Source organism: Lutra lutra, chromosome 14, assembly GCF_902655055.1.
Source record: "Lutra lutra chromosome 14, mLutLut1.2, whole genome shotgun sequence".
NCBI lineage: Eukaryota > Metazoa > Chordata > Mammalia > Carnivora > Mustelidae > Lutra > Lutra lutra.
In genome coordinates this window covers 45,495,931-45,520,939 of record NC_062291.1, presented here as the reverse complement: position 1 = coordinate 45,520,939, position 25,009 = coordinate 45,495,931, and the positions used below count along the sequence as shown (strand labels likewise).

Sequence of the window (25,009 nt, the reverse complement as noted above, 5' to 3'; positions counted from 1 at the left end):
CCAGTTTCTTTCAGTGATCTGAGGCTTTATCATCTCACCTTAGAGAAGGCTCAGAGGTAGGCCTTGAGGTCATAGGGCAGGGTGATATAGCCACTAACTAGTTTCCTCCGGGATCCTTGGTCTATCTGTTGTGTTCTGTGTGCTCAGACTGCCATCAAGTGGAAGTTCCCCCATGACTCAAGCCTCCAGAGGCAGAAAGGTGCTGTGTTTTCTTGGTGGTCATCTTAGAATTGAGCAAACCTTCTGAGAATTCCTCTAGGAGAACCCCTTCACACCTCAACGAACAGAAATAGAGTTGTGAACCTTCTCCTCGAACTGTCTAGGGTAGTAGGACCACCCAGGTTGGCTTCGACCAAGCAGGATGCACCTGTGGTTCTGGGTCCTGGGGGCACCTCCCACCACCTCAAATTCCAAGGTGGAGGGAAGGGCACCTGTTCATATAGCATAGAAGAGGAGGGGTAAGACTGTCAGCAAATCGGTTTTCTAGCCCCCTCTATTTCCACAGTGGCAGCCACTATCCTGAAGCTGGTGTATGTCCTCCACATCTCTTTTTATTGTTGCACATATCTCTACTATACATGTCCTGTATTCGAGGTCTCAAGAGAAACAGGTGTCTCTTTTCCTTACATCTAGTTTCTGTGTGGTACAAGTAATAATGCAGTACTATAGGTGTATCCAGTGATTTTCATAGCTGCATAGGAGTACCTCACGCAAATCCCATTGCCTCTGGTTGTACTTTTTTGGTCATTGTTACTACCTCGGAGGCCAGAGTGGAAGTGAGGAAGAAGCAGCTGAGTGGGACAGACACGACAACTCGTGTGTCTCCCAGTTATCCTGTTGACGGTGTCCTCATTATTTTCATTCTTCTCATGGTTAGTGACAAGCAGAACTTTTAAAACCATTACTAGATTCAGTATTGGTTGTTTGTCAGCTTTTTGGGGTCAAAGGCTTCTTGGAAAATCTAGTACAGCTCACGGGGTTTCTCTATAGGCAAATGCATACATACTTAAATACTTAACATTTTTTGGAATGGTGAGCCCCCCTTGAAGCCCACTAGAGGCCCTAGCTGAAGACACACATTACTTCTGAATGGAGGCAATCAGGTCTTATTCTGTTCCTTATTGTGCTCTCTAAGAAGGACAGTTTGGCTTTCAACCAGGGGATTAAGTGACACCTGAAAGGATGGGAGGATTGGCTTTTCTTTAGAATTTGTCTGACTTTTCTTTAGTCTTAGCTCTTTGTACATGGAGATTCATAGAGGTTTCCTGATAATTTATCTGACTCAAAATGAAGATGGTCTAAGTTTCAGTGTGCATGTTCAGTACAAAATTAGATGGAGTGAGCATTTTTATTATTCAGTCTCACATTTTATTTCTTTCATAGAAATCTTCCTTTAAGAATGCTACAAGGCATAAGAGTCTCCTGCCACCCTCCGCTCCCCATCCCAACGACTAGAAGAATGGATGTTCCCTGGGAATTCTACCCCTGTTTTCTTCTCTACTTGTTTTAGTTGTTACAGTATTTTTGTTATCAAACTACAAGTATTTCTTACATTGAGAAAGGATTCAGTGATACTTTGCCATCACTTTGTTCCAGTCTCATCAGTCAATCAACACGTGCTCTAGGTTCTGCATTTCGGCTCTGTCTAAAGATGATCCATTTGCAACAACCCCAGTCTAAGACGCCATCATCTTTCACAGAGATGATCTTTTGAGTGAGCAGTATTGATGAGAGAGGATTTATGGGGAGAAGCTATTAGATTGTAGGAGGGCAAGGTAATAGAATATTTCAGGGTAGATATTTCTGGAGTAAGAGACGAAATAATTTGGAACCTGTAGAATGTTTACCTTTTTGGACACACAACTGGGAGACAACTGAAGAGAAGGCTGTACATACTTCTCTTGGGCCCCTCAGAAATAGCCTTCCTTCTGATATTAATGACAATGAACTTAGGGAAAGGCAGTCAGATGAAGCAAATAGACATTGTAGCATGATAACTGAGGTTTAGTTAGTCACACAGCCAAAAGACATGAGGAGTTTGGGAGATAGGTGTGTGTCATATGCTAAAGGAAGAACATTCTAAATAAGAGGATTAATAGTATGTCTTTATGGATGAATAATTAGTCTGGATGACACTCCCAAATGGAAAAGAACTAAAAACCTGGGTATAGTATACTATAGTATACTTAAAAAATACTTTTAAATGGGTCACTTAGCTGTCAAAAGCAATGTCCGCAGAGTCCAGATATAAAGTGAAAATTGAAACTTTGGGAAATACATGAGGTTCCAATTTAGTTTTTGCCTTGAATCTATTGGCCAAACTGTAGAAACCTTGAGCTTTTACTCTTCTGTCTTTATGGGGACCAATAAGATGTGAGTCTTAATGAGAGACTTTTGTCATAAAGCTAGAAACTTAGATTCTTGGTATAAAGGTTAACTAGAAATGAACTCACTGTGCAGAAGGGAATAGCAAGAAAAATGTTCTCTCTTGATCTTGGAGTTGCATGGAGGAGGTAGGTTTTCTTGAGAATTGATGAGGGCCTGAAGGTTTATGACCCAAGTCATACTACCTGTGGTGCCTAATGAAGCCCAGATGAAACTTTAATATTAACTTCTGGGGTTATAGATTGGTAATGCTCCTAGGTAGGTTGTAGAAGCGAGCACAAATATTCCCTGAAGTAACAAAAATTTGAGTCAGACTTCAAGGGACTCATAAGGAAGTTCTGAAGGAAATAAGATTATACACAAGAAAGGGAGAAGAAGGAAGGAAAGAAGGAAAGGTAAAAGGGAAAGAAATAAAGAAAGAGGGAAAGGGGGATGAAAGGAGGAAGGAAGGAAGGAAAGAAGGAAACAAACCACCATGACTGAGAGCTGGGGGGGGCAGTTTAATCAGATCTGAAATGAACTGTAGATATTAGAATTATCTGACACAGACAATTAAATAAGCATGCTTAGATATGTTAAAAAAGAGAAAGAGATGCTGGAAAATATAAGCAAGGAATAAAAGCTATCTAAAAATGAAGCAAAATTGAGAAATAAATAGCTTCAGGCAATTAAAAACCTAATCATTGAAGTTAAAAAATTTAAAGGATAACTTAACTATCAAAGTGGACACATATAGAGAGAGAATTGCGACCGGGAAAATGTGAAGAGATTATTTAGAAGGCAACCCAGAGATACAAAGGGATGGAAAATATGAAAGGGAGGTGACGGCACATGGAAGAGAGGATAACACTGAACTTCTAGAAGGAAATAGGAGATGATGGGGAAGAGATAATATGAGAGGATAGTATGTTCTAGAATTCCCTGAAATATTGAAAGAAACCAAACCCCAGATCTAGGAGGCCTAAGAATAAAAATAAAAATAAAAAATCTATACCGAGAGACCTCTTTTAGCATGATACTGCAGAACGCCAAAGACAAAGAAAAATCTAGAGAGCATCCGGGGAGCAAACACAGGTCTTCTTCAAAGAAATGGCAGTTAAACAGATTCCTAATACCTGGAGTTAGTGGATTGCATAATAGCACCCAAAGATACCCAGGGCCTAATCCCTGGAACCTGGGTTACCTTATGTGGCAGAAGAGATTTTGCCTAAGTGATTAAGGTAATGATCTTGAGGTGGGGAGATTATCTTGGGTTATCTGGGTGGGCCCTAAATCCAATTTCAAGTGTTCTTATAAAAGGAGGCAAAGGGAGATTTAAGAGAAGAGAAGGCAATATGGTCACAGAGGAAGAGCTTAGAGTGATGTGACTATAATTATGCCAAGATAGACTAGCAGCCACCAGAAGATGTGAGAGGGAAGGAACCATCTCCCTTAGAGCCTCTGGAAGGAGTGCATCCCTGCCAACATCTGGTTCCAGCCTAGGGAGACTGACTCTGGACTTCTGGCCTTCAGAACTAGGACAGAATACAGTTCTGTTGTTCTATGCCACGGAATCTGTGATAATTTGGTATTGCAGCCAGAGAAAACTGACATAGGGGACAAAATGGAAGCCAGAAGACAGTGTCATAGAAAATTTAGTGTGCAACGTAGACTTTTATCTTTCAAGAGTAAGATTAAAAAAGACACTTTCCAGCACACCAAAACTAAGTGTATCACTCACAGAATGACATTAAAGGAAATTCTGTACCTCAGGAGTACATGAGAAAGGTATGAATTCAGAAAAGAATGCCTAATAAATACACTGATAAGTATTGGTTAAATGGAAAGATATTAACTCCACAAAGTAGTAGGACTTTTATGTCATAGGAAGGCCTAAAGAAAAATAGAACTAAAATACTGGATATTGTTATCACATTAGTTGGGATGATGGTGATTAGAAATAAATGCTGGAGGGGCACCTGGGTGGCTCAGTGGGTTAAGCCTCTGCCTTCAGCTCAGGTCATGATCTCAGGGTCCTGGTATGGAGTGCTACATTGGGCTCTCTGCATAGCAGGGAGCCTGCTTCCCTTCCTCTCTCTCTGCCTGCCTCTCTGACTACTTGTGATCTCTGTCTGTCAAATAAATAAATAAAATCTTTAAAAAAAAAAAAGGAAGAAATGCTGGACAGGAGAGTAGGAATATGGATTAACTTCATGCTTTGTTTCATATGCATTTTAAAGTATCTGAGATAACCAAGAAAAGAATAATGTAAACAATATAACTTCCAAAAGAGGGTAAAATAATGAAAATAGAAAGAAAAGTCATTTCAAAGGGAAGTAAAAAAGAAGAGAAAGGAAACAGGAAGCTATGTTATAGAAACAACATGATAGAAATCAGTGTAAGTGTAGGTAATCATAGTCCAATATAAATAGATTAAGATTTCTACTAAAAAGTCAAAGATGGATATAAAAACAATGTGAGTGTATTTTGCTTCTAATAGTCTCCAACTAAAGTGTGAGACAGAGAAAGATGGATGGCAAAGAGGCAGAAGAAGTTAGAGCAGTCAGCTAGTAACCAAAATAAAGCTAGTTTCGCTGCATTAATATTGGACACAGTACAGTAGGAGGCAAGATGAATTACTAGAAATAAGGGGGATATCTAAATAATGGTAAAAGATTCAATTCAGCAAGGAGTTAGAGTCTTCCACATGTGCGTAACTAATAAAACACTGAAAATATATTTTTTGAGTTTTTGAAAATATCGGCTGAATTCAGACAGAAATAGACTAATTCCTAATCTCATGGACCTAAAAGTAGGCCACTGAAACCTACAACATCGGGACAGTTAATGCACATGAAACATTCACGCAGACTAACCACATGATAAGCCATAAAGCGAAGCTCAATACATTTTAAAGGATTACCGTTATACAAACCATGTTCTCAGGTCACAGCACGTTTAATTTAGAAATCAATAGGAAGATACTAAGAATACCCTCATGTTAGGAAATTTTTGAAAAATCCGTACTAAATTACTTATGGGTCAAATATAAATCAAAATGGGATTTTTAAAAAGAGTGGTACAATTTATACGTATAACTTGTGGGACACAGCTAAAGCAATGTTTGGGTGTAGATTTATTGTTTTTACTTTCTTAGAAAAGACAAAAGGTGTAAGATTCCACAGCTGAGTTTCATACCTAAAAAGCTGGGAAAATAGCTACCTAATAAATCCAAAGACAATAGAAAAATAACAAAGATAATAGTAAAAATTAATGAAATAGAAAACCAGAGAAACTTACAAGAGAGATTCAGTTAAGCCAAAACTTACTTTTTGAAAAGGATTTATGGGCACCTAGGGCTGAGTTGGTTGGGTGTCTGACTCTTGGTTTCAGCTTGGATAGCGGTCTTGGAGTTGTGGTGTCAAGCCCTGTGTTGGGCTCCGTGCTCTGTGCAGAGTCTGCTTGGGATTCTCTCCCTCCCTCTCCCACTGCGCCACCCTCCACCCTCCTCTCTCTTCCTCTGTCTCTCAAATGAATCTTAAAAAAAGATTTAGAAAATAAACTTCTAGTGTCAAAATAAGAGAGAGGGCAAAAATAAATATTGTTAATAGCAGATGAGAGCGTGTAGCTTTAGATGCATTAGAGAAAGTGAAGAAGTAGAGAGACATTGTGAAACACATAGGCCAATCAACTGGAAAGTCTGGACAACACAGGTGAATTTTTAGAAGAAAAAATGACTTTGGGCAAAGGAGGAAAAACAAGCAAAAATCCCTATATAAAAAAAAAAAAGAAAATTTAATCAGTAATAAGAATCTTCCTACAAAGAAAACACTGGGTTAGGAGAGTTTATAGGCCAGTTCTACCAAACATTCTAGAGAGTAGAGAAGATATTTGTGACATGTGGTGACGAATTATCTAGAATTTTTTTTAAAAAGGTCCCACAAATCGATATGATGCAAGAGACCCAACCCAATAGAAACTGAAGAAAATCACAAATGCAAGGAAGGAAACAGAAATGATTCATACATAGATATATGAAAGACATTTAACTCTATTAAGAACTAGAGAAGTGGAATCAAATCCAATAATGTACCAGTTCCTACTCAACAGGTTGACAAATATTAGGAAGTCCTACAATAATGTGCAGGAACAGGCAAGTGTGTCGGAGCTCTTTTTACTACACATGATCATAAATTGGTACGATCACTTTGGAAATTTGGTATTGCTGCATGTATTTGAACATATTCATATTCTCCTATCAAGGAATCCTAATTCTAGGTATATACCCCAAAGAAATTCTTACACAAGTGCACAAACACATAGGCACAAGAAAAATGTGCACAGAAGCTTTGTAATAGCAAACAAAAACATTCCAATGGGAAGGAACACCAGGGTATATAAATGGTGGCATAGTCATACAGGGCAATGGGGTACAGTTGTATAAAGAAGTAAACTAAGCAGTACCCCCATCACCTGGACAGATTACAATAGTGTTAAATGTTCACGAGTATTGGAATTGTCTGGGGAGCTCATGGAGAACACAGAGGCTTTGCTTGATAAAGTGGAACGGGGTTAGACCTCTCTATATCTTATCAAGTTCCCAAGGCGATGCAGATGCACAGCAAAGTTTGAGGAACACAACTGCCAAAATTTTAGCTTGCATGAAGCTCAACAAAATGTAGAAGACAAAGTTATACATTATTTGGGCTACGTACATAAGTCATAGTGTGATGAAGTTAGCTGCTGGTGAGGAGGAAGGTGTAAGCATTTGGGGAGGAGGCAGCCAACCAAGATGCAGGATATACTTTATTTCTCAGCTTGATAGAAGACCCACTGATCCTTTTATTATTCATACTTAATGTGATGTTTGTGCCTAAGATCTATTTCACAGTATGAGCTTACAAAGTCATAAAAGCAAGATTTATTTCAAGCCTGTGTGTCCCAGTCGGCATCTGGATATGACACATTATTGCTGCCACTGCAGAGTTGCTGACTTTAGTGAGGGTAGTGCAGGTCACATGGTGTATACACATTGTCTTTCTTCTGCTGCTCATCAGCAGTACTCTCTGGAAGGAATAGTCAACTGGGACAAAGGGAGAGTTTGTTCTCCAAATGCGTGGAATAAATTGGCTGTTTGAATTGCCCTCTGCATCCATAGGAAAATCCAGAAGTTGGATGTCTTCACATGGGTCCAGAGACTGACCTGGTGGGAAGCCTGGAGACAGCACCTGACAGCGGCAAGCAAGGGGTGCGCAGATCCCTTTGTGTAGCCCTGTGATACTGAAGGGACCCAGGGGGCCAACAGCATAGGAGAGGGCCTGGCACAGAGCTCCTAGAACTGACTGATGATGCAGGGTTGGAATTTTCCAAGGGGAAGGTAGAAGAGGTGACCCTTTTTCATTGCCCCCAAGGGATCTGAGGGAATTGTTTCTGTGGATTCATAGATTCTGATTGCAACTGTTTCTGTACTGGAGGATAAGGATGGGCTCAGAAGTGCAGGGATCAGGGAGGATTGCACTGGGAGACAGTGTATGTGCTTTAACCCAGAGTGAGTGGGTGAGAACTGAGCCACGGGAGACGGGGTGTGTAGAGATCCTCACTAATGCAGCTAATGTGTTGGGTTGTGCTGTGCCAAGTTTGCAAGGAGTTCTGGGAAGGCAGAATGGAGAAAGAACAGCATAGGGACCACAGCAGCTAGGAGCAGGGGCAAAGCCCCCCCCGCCCCATACTGTTTAGGTTGTGGCTGCCCTTGGCTCACTATACACTCACCCCAGGTTCTACTGCAGGTTGCCGGGAAAGATGATAGCTGTGCTTTCCAGAAAGGTACTGTGCACCCTGTAAGTTAGGCTCCCTACGGAGTTCCAAGGTCCTGCTCTGGATGCAGTGGGGAGTGCTTGTGCTACTGACCAGCCTGGAAGTTGAGAATGCAGGAAAGGGTTAATCAAAGAGTGTTTATAGTGGCTCTGCCATTAGGAGTAAGTGAGAAAAACAAAAGGTTTGTAACCTCCCCATTTCCTCTCCAAGGTGTGTGGGCTCTGGTGAGCCCTTTTGTGCATAGTTCAAATTATGTTCTTCCTGACCTCACAGAATTCCTCTCCCAATCCTCTATATTCCTTGTCCAAGGAAAGCTAGCTAGTCCACCCTTGCCCTTTCCCACAGTCCTACTTACTGTTAGATCAGAATGTGCTTTCTCTCACCCCACTGGCCTGTGCTCAGGGCAGGGCCTCTGTGAGCAGGGCAGCTAAGAGCAGAGCGCAGACATCCTGCTCAGCTATGGTCTCTACCTCTGCTTGGGTTGCTGAAGCCTAGCTCGTTCTGGGCGCATTCTGGTAGCCCTCAGATGCGAACACTTTGCCCTTTCCCTATCTCCTGTCTGTTGATCACCTTTCCTTTACCAGTCTTTTGTTTGAAATACAAAGTTTAGTGGTTCTAACCCAGATTCACTTTATTTTATTTTTATTTTTAATTTTTTTAAGATTACTGCAATTCTACATCTCTGGGAGCTATCTAAAAGGATACAAGTCTTACTATCTCCCTTTCTCCCGGATCTGCATATGGTTTCAACTGGCCAGTCTTCACGCTCACATCAGGTTCCTAAGACAGTTCCTGGAATAGATTTGTTAACAGTTCACCCTTCAACATGTTGTATTCTGGTGTAAGTGATCTGAAAGCCCGGATCACTGATTTCTAATCTTCTTACCTTCATTTATACCAGTTCATCATCTCAAAGCTAGAATGTATCATCTGCAAGGAGGAAGATTTAAAACCTATTTTAAGACATAAGTTATTCACAGTCAAAATCTTGACTTGCAACCAACCACCGATTTAGCCACGTTTGAGAGACAGTAAACAAGCACTTTTCTGAACCTGACTCCTCCTCCCGAACCCTTGATTTTTGTTAGTTTGTATTTTTTTGTCATTGCTGGGTTGCTTCTAGCCTTGAAGCATTTTGGTTACTGTCTTGCCGTCTGGTCTCTCCCTAAGGCAAGCAGACACAGGCTTTTGTTAAGAAAAACTGATCGTAGCCCTGGTAGCCCGGCTTTGTACCTAAACCTTTCCAGGGCTTCTCATTGCCCTTGGCTGAGTATGAGGACCCCGCCCCACCACAGCTCTGTGGCTGCCCCTGACCACTCCTCCTTTCTTCCCGGGAAGCCATGGGTAGGGGTTGGGGGACAGCGGACTTCATGGGCCCTCCTGCCTCTGTTGGAAATCCTGTGCCACAGGGTGTCCTGTCGTGTCTCCCCACCCGCCTCACAAAGCCTCGGTCTTCAGCAGCACTCCCAGCAACTCAGTTCTGCATTGCCCTGGCCCCACATAACACTTCTGGCACTTTGCCTAACAAGTTCATCCTTCAGGTTCAGCATCAGTGCTAATTCCTCATAGAAGCCTGCTCCTGGAAGGAGCTCCCTGTGGTCTGCTGCCTTTGCTGTTTCTCTGCTTGCAAATGCTCAGTGAAAATGGGGTAATAATGGGATTTACCTCACAGAACTCCTGCAGTCGTGAGCACCAAATGAGATAATGTGTGTAGATGTCCACCATGGAAGCACAATGGGTTTCCTTGGCCCCTAGATTTCCATGCTATGCAGACTGGAAACTTTACTGGGTTGGGTTAGGCCTGACTCATTCAAGGTTGTCTCCCCAGTGCTTAGTACAGAACAAACCACATAGGAGATGCTGGGTAGGTTTTATGCAAGGAATGAGTGGGTATATTTTCAAAACTTCAAAGACCTTAAGAAAAAGAAAAGCAAATCTAATTGTTAAAGAATTAAGGGAAACTTAATTACATTTTGGCCAAAACCAGGTTTGTTTCTCTCAGATAGATGATGACCCACAATAGGAAATGTAGCTTTGACTTCCAGCAGCTGCCTACTATGACATTTGGCAGGTTGGATTCTTCAGAGCTTGACCCCACAGAAGCCAAGGCATGGTGGTTTGGCGGCCAGATATCTTTTTCTGGCCTGCAGGAAAGCTGTTGAATAATCCTATTTGCATTTTAGGGTTAGCGAGTGTTATTTATAAATAACCAGCTAATGAACTGTGTGACGTGGGCCCAAGCCCTTGACCCCTTCAGCACCAGCTGCTGGGGAGGTTGGCCATCGATACCTCCTGAGGGGCCTTTTGCAGACACGGTTGGTGAGTCAATGGTGAGCCTGAGTCTGGTTGTCTTCCTAGGAAATCAGCGACCCGGAGATCCTGGATCTGGTGCACAGTGCCCTTGGCCGGATGACTGTGGTCCGGCAGATTTTCCCATCTGCAAAGGACAACCAGAAATGCATGAGGAACAACCACCGCATCTCCTCCCTGCTCTGTGACCCCCAGGAAGGCTACCTCCAGATGCTGCAGGTCAGTGCTCCCTTCCCGAGCTCCCTCCAGAAAGGGGTCTCACCCGTGCCCTTGGCCTGCTACAGGCTAGGGGCAAAGATATGCCTTAGCTTCAGCTGAGCACTGTTTCCCACCAACTTTAATTGCTAGAACCCTGTCATTTGCTGAAATTGAAACCAGTCAACTGGGCAGTGCCTCTGAGCAGCGTTAGCAGGCAATTATGCCTGTTGTCAGCAGACAGGGCCTATTAGCTCACTGGGTGTCTCTTGTATTTAAAAGTTACATGTTCAGGAACGAAAGCGATCACTGTTTCTTAGGCTTCTTTGTGTGTGATGGGTTTGCTTGGCGGGATTGGGGATGGGGAGTCATCGTTTGAGTCTGTTTTAGGGTCTTCCCCGTGAGAAGTCAATAATACAGACATAGGTCCTGTGAATCAACTAGAGACTATCCCAGCTCATCCGCTGAGGGCTAGTGTTTAGGTCAACCATGACACTGCTGGAGTCCCAGCTGAAGAGGGAGAGGCAAAAGGTAGGACCTTGACTTGCCTAGGTGTTGCATTCCTTCCAAGGCAACAGGTCCAGTGTTTCTGGACAGTGCTTCTGCCACACCTTGTACCACACATGCAATCAGTGTTAGCTTCTCCTGGGGCCAGGGAGGAGGATGTGGGGTTGTGTACCTATTGGAAGAGGTGGTTTTCTCTCTGGGTGTTTGGGAATAATGATGAAGCATGGTGAAGACTGTCCTCTGGCAGCCAGGAATCCACTTCTTTGTTAAGAATGTTGTGTATAAGAAAACTTTCATATGGGGGCACCTGGGTGGCTCAGTCGGTGAAGTGTCCAACTCTTGGTTTCAGCTCACATCATGATCTTGTAGTTGTGGGACTGAGCTCCATGTTGGGCTCTGTGCTCAGTGCAGAGTCTACTTTAGATGTTCTCTCCCTCTCCCTCACACTCATGCTCTCTCTCAAATAAATAAATACATAAAAACTTAAAGGACACTTTCATCTGATGCTGGTTGGCTGACCCATAACAGAGGGAAATTTCTCCCAACTGGGTTTGCAACGATTGCCCAGAAATTTGTGCATGTGATATGCTTGCAGTCAGTGTTTGCAAATAATTGTGCCTCCTCTACCCAGCCAGGCCTGAGGAGTAGAAATCAGGGTTCAGGACAGACATGCTGTGTCTGCTGCCTGAGCATCCGTTCTGTCCCAGGACATTTTGGTATTACCTTACCGGGGGGCACACAATTTGGGGAGGGGAATGGTTAGAATCTCTGGAGTGGGCTGGGTCCTGTGGAATCTACCAAAGCATCCAATCCATTCTGTAATCTTATATTTAGGGAGCAGGGGGGAAGGAAACATGCCCCAACAGATGGTAAACACTAGAAATATATTCTTGGTTGATGAGGAAACATAGCAGACACAGATTTTAGCTGGAGTAATTCCCACTACTCCCATATACACTGTTCCAGGAAGCCACCACAATGTCTGAGGGCTTTCTAAGGTGGTGAAGGATCGGTCAAGGGAGTGGACAAAGGCCCCTGCAGGGCCCGTGGACTCAAGAGCCCTGGGCATATGGGCCAGGGGTGGAATGTGCTTCATACAGGATTTTATATTTTTGGGTGCTGCTGGCCTGCTCTACCTTCCTCCTTTCTAGAGCTTAGAAGAAGAAGTAGGACCAAATAAGTACCCCTCTCTGTGCCTCTGTTTACCACCCCTACTGATTTTTGGTGGATAGGTGTAGGGTGAGATGATGCGGCTCAGACAGTGTGTGCCCAACACTGTGTCCTCACCTGGGGCAGGAGGGTGAGGGGATTCTGTCATTCTTTGTGTGGCCAGACCCTGGGAGGGTCTTTCTCCCAGGCTGTTCTCCCCAAGCTTTCAAACCTTAAAGGTCTCCATCCCTCTCCAGCCTTGCCCCCACCCCACCCCTTTGCCCCATTAGTTTTTCCAGTTCTTGCCTGGTCACACTGCACTCCTTCTCTTTGAGGAGCCAGGAGGGGCCCCTTGCAGGACACAAGTCTGTGCGGCATGCACTGTGGGCAGCACGAGAAGGGGAGTACTTCTCATCAAGGCCTCTGATCACCTGTCATATTATGGACTAAACGGGGCTGTTGGGCTCTTTGGTGGCACATCAGACACACTAGATGCAAAGAATGCATCCTGGAGGACAGGAGAGCAGAGGAGATTGGTAGGACAGATGAGGCATCTGGTGGAAGGTCTACTAAAATGACCCATAGCCGTTAAGAGGGTAAACAGAGGCACAGCTCTGAGGTTTGTGGCTCGTTATCATCAAATGAGGTAAAGGCAATATCAGACCTAGAACCCTAACCATCCTGTCTGCCTTTGTCCGTTCCTGCTGACACCCAGGCCCTACATCAAGAGCAGGATGGAAGAGGCACATCACAGAGATCTTGTGGTAGGGGAGTAGCAGTAGCGTGGCAACAATCGCAGTAGTAGTAGTAGGAGTGCAGTAACAGTACTACTAGTAGCAACAGTAGTCGGTAGTGATGGTAGTAGCAGCAGCAATTTTAGTAGTAGCGACAGTAGCAGTAGTAACACTAGCAGTAGTAACAGTACAGTAACAGTACTAGTAGTAATAGTAGTAGCAGTGCAATAACGGTACGGTTAGTAGTAGTAGTAACAGTAGTAGCAGCAGTGCAATAACAGTACTAGTAGTAGCAGCAGTAGTAACAATAGTAGCAGCTGTGACAGTAGTAACAGTAGCAGTAATAGTGATACAGCCGCAGTAGCAGTAGCACTCTGTAGTAACAGTGCTAATAGTAACGATAGCATTAATAGTAGCAGCAACGATAGCATTAATAGTAGTAGCAGTACAATAACAGTGCTACTAGTAGTAGCAGAAGTAGTAGTAGCAGTGTCAGTGCAGTAATAGTACTAGCACTAACAGTAGTAGCAGTAGTAGCAGTAGCAGCAGGAGCACAAGAGCTACATCCCCTCAGTTCAAATCCCAGTAACTCTAGGTACTAATGAATTATTTCATTATTATTATTTATTTGTCATTTTGTGCCTCAGTTTCCTGTTCTGTAAATTGGAAGGAAAATGTCTATCCCTCAGAGACATAATGAAAATTAAATGAGGGAGCCTACAGGAAGCATCTAGAACAAGATTGAACTATTACTGTGTCACTGTAGAGGAGGTGGTCAGATGTATTCAGTGTTTGCGGAAAGGCTAACCATGGCCTCATTTTTTTTTTTTTTTTTGTAAGGTATAGTCCACTTGTCTTTCTGAGCAAGCTCTTTAAACGCATCACAGCGGGTGGGAGAGCAGTTCCCATCGGTCTAGCCCCGTCTTGCGTCTCGGGCTTCAGGTGCCACTTACTGTCCACACCACTCCCGCAGGCGCTCCATCAGAGCTGCCTCGTGTCGGGGAGGAGAGGCCATGTCCGGGAGACCCACTCAGCCCTCCCAACAAGACCCTGCTTGTTGTAGACCTTCCATAAGGACAGATGGGCTAGATCTGTTAATGATGCAGATCTTAACACAAGTTAAACTGTTTCTAGAAGTCTCCTTATATATCTATAAATAAAGCACTTTATTAAAGGAATCTGTCTCTATTGGTTGCCTCTGCCTTGAGTGGGGGTGTGATGAGAGGGAAATGCGGATTTACTTCCTCATCCAGCCCAACTCCTAGATTCATCTCATTTATAAGCCATTCTCTTTGAGTTTCCTTAGTAGCTATTACCGCTTCTTTATTTCTTAATGACAGTATAGAAAACAAACTAATTTCTACTAGCCTCTAGCTGTGAGATTTATTGAGAAGACTCTAAGAAGTTTAGAACAACTAACTCAAGAAAAAATAAAACATTTATGTCATGGATTATTAACTTTGTCTTGATGGAATTAATGAAAATCCTTTTGGAAGTGGAGTTCTCAAGTCCATCTTTTCGTTCTTCCCCCAGACGGCTGCTAATCTTAGGACAATAACTCTGGGTTAGAAGTTTTCCTGAGGACCATCATGAATGGGAAGTTTTTACCAGATCGTCTATCTCTTGGCTCCTCCACTAAGCTCTGCTCAGAAACCCAATTTTCTTCTATTAGGCCTGTGGTCAGGGTTTTCCTGTGCTCCAGACCCAAAGCCAGCCCTCTTATAGCAAATCAATTTGGTTCCTATTTAGTAAAAAGAAAGACTCTTGGAAGAAAAAATACCTAAGTAAGTGACTTCTCGGAGCTCCAAAAAGCATTATATTCACCCGTGTGCTCTTGTCTACTTTCCCCTACAAAGCACTGTCTCATTTGGGTATTTCTCATTCTTATTTTCCTGACAAGTTAATTTAGGGCCTGTCTGACTTGGCCAGTAATAAAAGTGATAACTAGTCTCCAAGAACCTTGAGACTTTGCTAAGATTTCATAGACAGCCTTGCTCAGAGGAGAATCTAGAAAGTACTCCGTCTTCAGAACGTGCCGTCTGGTGACTTCAGGGCTGCAATGGAACTAACAGACATATTGTCACATTGTGACCCCGTTTATATTCAAATGGGTTTTCAAAGGGGAATAGGCACCATGATAGCAGCTGTGTTGTCTAGTCTGCGTGGAGCCTGATTCTTGAATTAAGCTATGGGGGCTAATGCGTTATTATTATAAATGCCCCCTCAGGTTGGAATTTCTCCTCTTAGTGCATTTTTAAAGTGTCCAGTGACTTGATAGTGGATTCATTCTTCATTCGCTGAGTCTATGAAAATATTTCAAAACTCCCCCTCCCCACCTGTCCCTATTTCTTTAGGGCTTTCTGGATTATTCTCTTGCTACAAGTTGTTTGCCAGTCTGCCAGTAGAAGCCTTTCCTCTGGAGTGACAGTGAGCTACCCCACACCGTAGCTACCTTGGACTTCATGTCACTTTCAGTGCTTTCCATTTTTCACCCTAAACCCTCAGAGGGAACATAGAGCAACTGTCAGTCAGGAGGCCTGTCGGGCACATGGTGAAGCGTGATCCTCACTGCCGTTGTCAGAGACAGTCACACAGACGGTCTCTCTGGCTGCAGCCAGCTGCTGTCCTGGCCACACACGGCCACCTGCGCATCTGGAGCCCAGAGAGCATCAGGTGTGGACCAATGCCTCCCCTACGCTGCCATCCCTTGGGCTTGGGTGGTGAGCAGAGCTCCCCATCCCCTTTGCCCTCTGCCCCATCCCCTTTGCTATCTGCTCCCTCCTCAGACCGGGCTGTGGTGGCCTCTCTCAGGATGGGCAGGCTGGCAGCAGTGGGCCAGAAAGGCCTTGCCTGGGGATGGGTTTCTCAAGCTGTGACATCTGGGCATCAGCTTGTCCTCCCAGCAGGACCCTCTGCTGGCTGCTTGTCTGACTTTGCTGGATGACCAGAGCCTGTTTGAGGATCTGGTCAGACGTTAGTTCATGCTGTTTGCCCCTGCGAGGTCTCCCTGAACAGCCCCCTTGGCTTGATTAATAATGGAGGGAGAGAAAACTGGGCTCCTTAGGAGCCTGGAGGAAATGCAGACTTTCTCTGAGGTTTCTCTCTCTGGCGTGGGGGGGATAATGGTCTGGTGTCAAGATGGACCTGGCTTGTGTGGCTGTGACCCTGGCCTGCCATTCATCTTCCTTTGCCTTCAAGCATGATTCTTCCCTTGATAATGTGAAGTCACAACAATTCCCTGGGCCCTGGCGTGTAATGGAGACAAGGCTAGAGCACCCTCAGATTTGCTACAGGGAAACGTCTCCCGAGAGCTGGCTATACAACGGGGCCATTGTTCCTCAGGGGCCTCTCCCTTCCAGTCTGAGGGCGATGGGCACAGGACTCTACCTGCTGGGATCCTGATGGGATCAGGAGAGGATAGCTCTCCTGAAGAGCTTAGCGTATTTCCCAGGGAGGGGGAGATTGCTGGGGAAGCTTATATTTTCATTTCTCCTGGCCCTAATCCTGCTTTTGGGGACTCAGGTAAGTAAACAGATCATCCGGGCTTCAGAGGGGATGGCCTGCACCTCACTCAGTGCTGACCCAGATGCAAAATCAGTGCCTTTCTTGGCTTCACGCACAAACCCAAGTCTCAAAGATGCTGTCACGTATGGTAGGGGCCAGGGTGGGGCATTGGCATTGTAGTGGCACAGACAGCCTATGAGGTCCTAAGTTCCCTCCTGCTGGGGAATGTTCCCTGCTTGTCCCCTCCCCCTCAGGCTCTATCCTCTCTTTCCTGCTGGCCTTCCTATCTGTCCTCTATTTTCTCTCTCCGGGTCTTGACTCTAAAGTAAATTCTCATTTTTTTCATGAAGATCAACTTAACAGTTTTACTGGTAGCCTTTGTTCCTGCTGACGCAGGTAGTTTCCTAAATAAAATATAGTTACTGATGTAGTGGGGATTCTGGTTCTAACTCTTAAAAAAATGAAATCTGTTTTTCCATCTTGAGTCCTCGGTTGGCTTCATGCGATTGGTCTTTGGTTATCCAGCAGCCAGGAAGGTCTACCTGGGTTTCTCAAGAACTTGCAGGCCCTAGTCAAGAGCTTCTGGCCATTTTCCGTCCTCTACCTCCCAGACATGTGTCCTCACCTTTCCCATTTCCCTCCTGAGGACCCACTTTCTGCATAGGTTATTGGCTTTGGAAATGTAAGCCTTGCCATGATCCCTGCCCCCGCCTGCTCCCCAGTCTCCTGGAAATGCCCAGATTGTGACTGGAGATGGACACTTCCCCATGGAACATATCATTCCATGGAACATATACCCTTTTCCCAGAGTGGCCTCTATCCTCTGTCAGTCATATTCTAGGAAGCATTCTCTTTGCAAATACCTTAATATGTCCTTACCTTGGTGTTTTTTTTTTCCTAAGAACAGACTTAAATCTATTCATTTAGCATTCACTAATTCTACAAACACTCCTTATGCACTCATTATGCTCTGTCTTAATTCCCACAAACTCTAAATAAATGGGGAAATTTCATCTCTCTTCCGTAGCATGTGCAGTTTAGAACAAAATAGCATATACAGAAACTCAGGGGCCTAGGAAAGCAGGGGCTGAGTTCAGTGTCTGAGGGGAGGGGTGGGAGGTGAGAAGTGTTGGAGTTCAGTCAGGGCAGAGGGTAGCTGCCAGGGTACTAAGGAGGAGGGGACGTGGGGCGGGGGGGCTGGGAGATAAGGTAAGCAGTGGTTGCTGTTTCCCTAGGGAGAAATGAGGGCACCTGAACCATGCTGTGGTTGTGGGAAGTCACCACATAGAGAGGACATAAGGAAGCTTCCTTGGGATTGAAGCCCCTAAGTCTGGTCAGGAGCAGGTAACGGGTAACAGGTGACAGAGTATAGAACAAGGTGGTTCCCACAGAGCTGGGCTGTAGCTGCCCCTGTTCTAGGCATACTTGCCTGCCTCCACTTTTCTTCTGCCTACCTGGGTGGTCTCATGGCAGGGTGGGCTGTGGAAGACTCCTATGGCTGAGCCAGCCCTGCGGTGCCAATGTCAGTCCTTCCCCTGCAATGGGCCAAGCCACCCCCCTTTCAGGAACCTGAGTCAGGGCATCGTGAGGCCCCCACTCTGGGCCTTCCTATGTTGGCACCTTTTATGCAACTCCCTGAGGGTAGAGAAGTAGCCTTTCCCATAACAGGCAGTTCTGTATCGCTTTAGCCCGTGAAGCTCCAGATGGCCCAGCTCAGGCCTAGGGACTGTGGCAGCTGTACTTCGCTGCTGGGGAAGGAGGAGACCAGGGACACGGGTCCAGGCAAGCTGCTTTCAGTCTGAGCTGGGCACATAATGCTCAAGGGGATCCTTGCTCAGACTTCCCAGTCACCAGCTGCAAAATCCAGATATGACTCCTGCTCGCCCTTAAGCAGCTTTCAGACCAATGGGCCCTGGGGGAGAGGGTAAATGGTGTTGGCAGTACAAGTTCAGTTTCCCAGTAGTCCCGAGGCTTCAGTGTACCAGACCTGTGCTAGGCTCAGAGACAGGGACATGCTGGAGGAGCTCTCAGACCATCCACATCAAAGTCAGGAGCCTTTGTAGATCCTTCATTCCCCCTTCCATTTCTTCCATAAATAAAGCTGCCCCCAGAGAGCATGGCACACGGGTGTACTAGTATCCGCATTTCTCGGGGAAGTAAGTTTGGGTCACCCCCATTGCACCTCTCCGGGGTCATTGATCATATTGGATTTGATTGTCCTTGAGATGAATCTAGAGCATTAAATGGCTTGTTTAACGTGACTTCGTGAGTGGAAGATTCAGGTCACTCATTCAGTAAGCATGTACTGAACACTTGCTAGGTCCATGCACTGGAGGAATGAATGGCAATGAGCAAAGCTGGCCCAGGCTGGGATGAATCCAAAGCTCTTGCTCTTCCTACCAGGCCACCTGGCTAGGCTGCACACAGAGTTGAGTCAGAGTCGTACGGTGTGACATTGAAAGAGGAATCGGGCATGTATCTCTCAGGTGGGGAAATGAATTAGCTGGCCTCGGTTCTAGCTCTGTCCCCACTTAGAGCGGAGGCCATAGGCTCCAGCCTCAGGCCCCTTGCCTGGCTCTGGCTCTTGTCTGCCTCTGACTTTACTCCCTCTGGCATCTCTGACCTGGTTCCAGGCCTTTTGCTTTGCATCCAGGTCTTTACTCTGCCATGCCCTTGGCCTCAAACTTCAGTCTGTCTTCTGTTTCTCATGCCTACTTTCACCTGATTTTTTTTTTTTTCGGTTTTGCTTCCTTGTCACTTTTGTGCTGTAATGTCCCTAGGCCAGCCAGAGGGGATGAGGGTTTAAATAATGACAGTCCCTGCTCTGCTTGTCTCTCTTCTGTGAATGAGCTCTGTGCTGTACCTTAACTGAGAAGTGAAGGAAAGAGTCCTTCAAACCAGGAGCCTTTTCTCTGCTCCTGTGGCCTGGAGCTCAGCTTGGGCTGTTAACCCCTTGAGCCCAACCATGAGTGAGGGTTCATGTAGCTGGGAGTCTCTCTCCTTCTAGACCACTATTCTTGGTTCGGCGCCCATCATGACCATCCCCTGAAACTTGGTCTCCACCTACCTCCCCTGAGAAAAGGCTTGCTTTATGTCTGTCATGACCCAGATGAAGCTCCAAGCAGAGGCTGCCTTTCTACTATCTGCTCTTGATCTTTCCCGCAAAGGTCCCGTCTCTAGTCTGCAGACAACCGGACTGTAAGGGTAGTGCCCTCGCTTGGTGTCCCCACCAGTGAACCTGGCAAATCACCTAATTGGGAGGATGCCGAGGTAGGACAGGAGAGACAGGGCCATGGATCAACACAGGGTGTTAGTGTCTGCCTACAGTAGGGAGGAGTACTGACATAGCATCTAACCAGGAGAAGGGACAGGAGTAAGAGGATGTGGAGCTCTAAGTGGGGATCAAGAAGACATTCTGAGTAGGCTGTAGATGAGAAGCAAGTTGTGTTTGAACAAAGGAAGTTCTCTCCCAAGTCAAAGTGGAGGTGGCCAGTCTCTTCTTCCTATTGTTCTCTCTTTTTGGGGACCAAGATCAGTGTATATCCTCTTAGCAAGACATCCTCCATTCGCCCATCTATCTGTCCATCCATCCATCTCCCCCTCCAACCTTCCATCCACCTGTCCCTCCTCACTCCCACCTACCCATCCCCCAATCCATCTATCCATTTATCCCTCCATCCATCCACCCATCAAGTATGCATTAAGCACCAACCATATTCCAACCATATGGTTGGTGCTGGATACTGTGGTTAGAGATGGTAAGAAAAGTTTTATACACACACACACACACACACACACATAAAAGTTTCATATATAAGAGTTATTTACAAGTTATATATGAATATGTACACATTTATTGATATATGCATATATATATGTATATGTGTATATATATGTATACATGCATATATATATGTATAAGTTATATCTATAACATACATGTATATATTTCCAGATATATCTATCTGCAAAGAGCATTGCTGAAGCCTTTAAACTGAAAGCTTGTTCCTTTGACCTGAAATGCAGTCACCCTTCCCAGAAGACATACTTGTGGGAGGACCGAGGGCTTCCTCTGGCCTTTCTGAGTCACATCCTGTTTTTGCCTCTTCATTGCCAGCCTCTCTGCATTCATACATTCGTTAAGTACCTTAATTCATTGTGAACAGAAGTGCTGGAGGTAAAAAGGGATATTCCGTTGGGTGCTGGTCTGGGCCATGGCTGGGGCGGTGCTGTCCCGAGTGGTGTGTGCATGTGCATGAGACGGAATGTGGGTCAAAGAGTGTCAGCTGCTTGAATGCCATCAGCTAGGAGTGGGTGGCTGGGAACCCCATGAAGGTCTTGAGAAGACAAATCTTCACATTATGAAGGACTCTCCACTTTGAATTATTCTTTTGGAAAAAAATAAAATAAACCAAGCTAACTCTAAGTGGCTGACATTGTCCTGTAACAACGTCTCATTATGAGTTTGTATTCCAGGAGGGAGGTGGACTTGTCAGCAATCATTCTACAGTGGTAAGAGCTCCTGAGAGGGGCGATCTGACAAGCACAGAGAGTGGGTTAGTCTTTCTCATGGAGCAAATGTGCCCCCAGGGCTCGAGGGCTAGGAGACCCAGTTCAGGGGTTCCCTGTAGGACAGGAGGTAGGTTCTTGGTCATGGGAATGACTGCTTTCTGCTGTCAGGCAAGCCCCTGTGTACCACGGGGCTCTGGAACAGGACACCGGCCACTGATATGCCTGCTTCCCCTAGGCCTGAGGCCTTAGCTAAGTCTGCAGTGTCCACGTCATCCCAGGCACACTCCCGCCACATCTGAAACATCGCCTGTCCATCCCCCACCTTCTTCTTCCACAGGCCTTCGTGGCCCACATCCCTGTGACCGCTGTAAGGATGCAGGTTGCATGTGCTTAAGACAGGGATCTGCAGGCAAGGCCAGGACACGTGAACACCTGCAGAAGTGGTCAGCTCTGCTTGACGTGCGGTGGCGGGAATGCCCCAGGCAGTTAGCATGAGTTGCTAGACAGTCACGATGGAGCTGATGGTTTGAGGTCCTGCACTATGTCAGTTGCAGGGGGCGGTCCATGCTACCCCAGCTCTTGTCTGGGGCTCTGCTTTGGGGGCACCCAGCCCAAGACACGTGAGGCAAGAAATTGCAGGTGGAGAACAAGGTGTGTAGGTACCGGGAGTGTGAGGGCCAGCCTGGGGAGTGGTGAGAGGTAAGGCTGGGTGACAGTAGGGGTTCTTCCTGAAGACCAAGGATCTTATTTGATTCTCCCGGGAGTCCTGTGAGGTTGACACATTCTCCTATTTATATCCAGTGATTTTGTTTTCCTGAAATATTTTTAGCAGAAATCTTGCTGCTTAGGTGTGCAGAGACTCATCCCCTTGACCCACTTCGGCTATTGGTTGTTTGTGCAACCAGGAGGGACCACACACCTGAACAGGGGCGGACATCCCCTCCTCCCCACCCCCTGCCCTTACACTCTCCTCCCTTCGTGCTCCATGACCTTCCCTTGGAGGAGTGGGCTGAGGAGAATTACCAGGCTGCCTTCCTTCCTGCAGAGGGCTCTGGAGGGGCCCCTGAGAGGGTGGGTGCTGGTGTTCAGGCTCAGGCACATCAGGGTGTTGAGTTGCTGTTAGGATGGTGAGCCAGATCTGTCCCATCCATGGATACCAGCATGATGCTGATGTTCTTCTCACTGTTGTCCCAGTGCCTCCCCAACACTCATGCTCTTGGGAGTTCTGAGTTGTGTCCTCTGTGAGCCATCTCTCTGTAGTGGATGGCTCAGCAGGGGGTATTTTCATATGTGCACAGTTGTGATCCCCAAGTGTATCCCTGGCTGGCGGTGATGTCCCTGCAGAGCAGGCTCTGTGGGCTCAGAATCTCCATTACCATAAGCTGCCAGTGTCACTCAGGCCACTCTTTACCCATCCGGGGACCAGAGCGATCTTTCCAAGACAAAGATCTGACTTCTGGGCACAGATTCACCAATGGCGTCCTTCTCCCAAAGTCACCTGTGTTGTTACTCTGTAGCATGACCCACAAGGCTCAACATGGCTAGATCCCTGATCCCTGCCTCCCTCTTGATCCCACTTCCTCTCTGCGCTACCCATGGATGCAGACATTTGGTATTGGATTCAGTCCCTCTAACACAGGGCTTGGCCACTTGTGGTCCCTGGGCTGGATCCAGCTCATTGCCTATTTTTTTAAAATCTAATTTTATCTAAGTCTTTATTTTTAAATAAAGATTTATTGGCACATCCCTTGTTTATGTGTTGTCTGTGGCTGCTTTCCTGCTATAACAGCAAAATTGAGCCCCATGTAAGAGACTGGAAGGTCCATAAAACCTAAAATTTTTCATTGATACATTTTTCATAGCCTAAAATTTCAAAGTCTAAAATATTTCATAGATAGTGCAGCTACATCCTGCCCTACCTGATCCCGCTCCTTTGTATCTTCGTGCCTTGGCCTAATGCTGCCTCTTTGTAATGCTCCCCATCCTTTATCCTATGAATCCTTTGAGACCAAGCTTTCTGCCCATCCTTCCCCTATCCTGTGTTACCCGAGCAGGACGTCCCCTTGCATTCTTGCACAAAGCCTGTGTGTAAGTCTCAACCATGGTGCTGACTGTGCTGGTTCTCCTAGTGTTGTACAGATCCACTGCCCACTCTAGTTCCTGAAGCAGAGCTAGCTCTTATTCTACTTAGGACTCCATTGCCTGGCCTGGTTTTTGAATGAAGCTAGGAGACTGTGGTCTACATACTGGGCACCGCTTGTTAGTCTTGGCCCCCTGGATCACCCAGACCCTCTGCTGGTTTCTCCCATTTCTGAAAATGCATCAGTGGAAAGGGTTTCACTGCCTTTGTGTTTGCAGATCTCCAACCTCTACCTGTATGACAGCGTCCTGATGTTGGCAAATGCCTTCCACCGGAAGCTGGAGGACCGGAAGTGGCATAGTATGGCAAGCCTGAATTGTATACGCAAGTCCACCAAGCCATGGAATGGAGGGAGGTCCATGCTGGACACAATAAAAAAGGTGTGTGTAAGGGGACACCCACTGGGCGAAGGCCAGTGGCGACCCTTCCTTGTGCATAGACACTCCCCCACCCCCTTGAGCAAGTGCTCTGAAGCTTAGCTTTTTGTGTGGTTGCTCCTGCGGGCCCCTTCCAGGCCACTCTCCATGCCACTCTTCCTTTCCCAGCATTAAAGGCTGGTGAACTGAGCTTCATGGATATATATATATATATATATATATATATATATATATATATAATTATTATTATTATTATTTGTGTTTTTCTACAAGGAGATTGGACTTAGAGAGGTTAAGTAACTTGCCTGAGGTCACAAGTAAGCAAACAATGGAGGCAACTGCCCAGCTTATGTGTGCCAGATGGCCACTGTTTCTAAGAGGCTATCTCAGCAGTGTGTGCGCTGATTGCCAAGACCTTAGCTTGTGTGTGTGTGTGTGTGTGTTTGCGCGCATGCAAGGGCACATACACATCTATATGTGTGCACATGTGTTCTGTGTTGATGACGTATTGCCCACACTGAGGCACGACATCAAGTTGGAGGGCTGGATTTGGAGTGAATTGGGTAATCACAGACTTGTTACAGTGAGTTGGCTTCCTGAGGCTTCAGAAGAGCATTTAGGGAAATCTATGGTGCTAGGAGTTGTAGGCACAGTAAATGGTGCTTGGTGGCATTAGCACTGAGTGTATTCTGTGTTGGTTGAATTTACTGCAGCCTGAGCCAGAGCTGGGGTGCCTCTCTGGCCAGCTCAGGCTCTGGGACTCCCCCAGCTCACAGTCTATGGGAGATCAAGGCTGGATGACACCCCCACCCTAGGCTTGAAGAGAGAGGGAACTCGCCACAGCCTCCCTCAGCCTCTCTGCCTCCTGCTCCTATGGAGCCCAGTGCATGGCCAGAGAGAAGGGCAGGACTTCCACACCCACCATGTCCCATCTGTGCTGGACACCGTGATTCATACACATTGCATCCTTCAAAACTTGCAGGCTCTGTGATGCAGAACTTATTAAGTCCAGGCTGGAGATGATGGGAGATGGCTTGCCCAAGGTGGCACAGGCAGCAAAGCCAGGACTTGAGCTAGTATTGGCCTGTAGGGCACAGGCTTGCTGCCCTGTAACTTACCGCTGTGTGTCTGATATGGCTCTGTTGACCTTTGCCCCCCCTCCTTGGCTCAGGCTAAGGTGACTCCTTGTACAGATTGCAAGGGAAGACTAAGCTCTAGGAGGGTGGAAACAAAGCTGTCATTCTTTGATCTCATGGCTAACATGATACGTGGGAAGGAGCAGGAGCTCTTATCATACGGCCCGTATGAATATCAAGTGCAAGCCTTCAAAATTTTCCCTGTGAGCAGAGATCTGGGAAGCATTGATCTTACTCTGGGGCTGTAGGACTGCTAGCAGCCTTGTC

General features: G+C 45.9%; 1 protein-coding gene across 2 annotated transcripts in view; it reads left to right on the top strand.

Annotated features, from left to right (window-relative positions):
- GRID1 (glutamate ionotropic receptor delta type subunit 1) overlaps positions 1–25,009 on the top strand; it is a 694,055-nt gene that overhangs the window by 461,757 nt on the left and 207,289 nt on the right. For both annotated transcript variants that reach the window (XM_047703440.1, XM_047703441.1), the window contains exons 6-7: positions 10,537–10,707; positions 23,448–23,609. In XM_047703440.1, the coding sequence (XP_047559396.1) occupies positions 10,537–10,707; positions 23,448–23,609 (333 nt within the window). The remainder of the gene's footprint in view (positions 1–10,536; positions 10,708–23,447; positions 23,610–25,009) is intronic.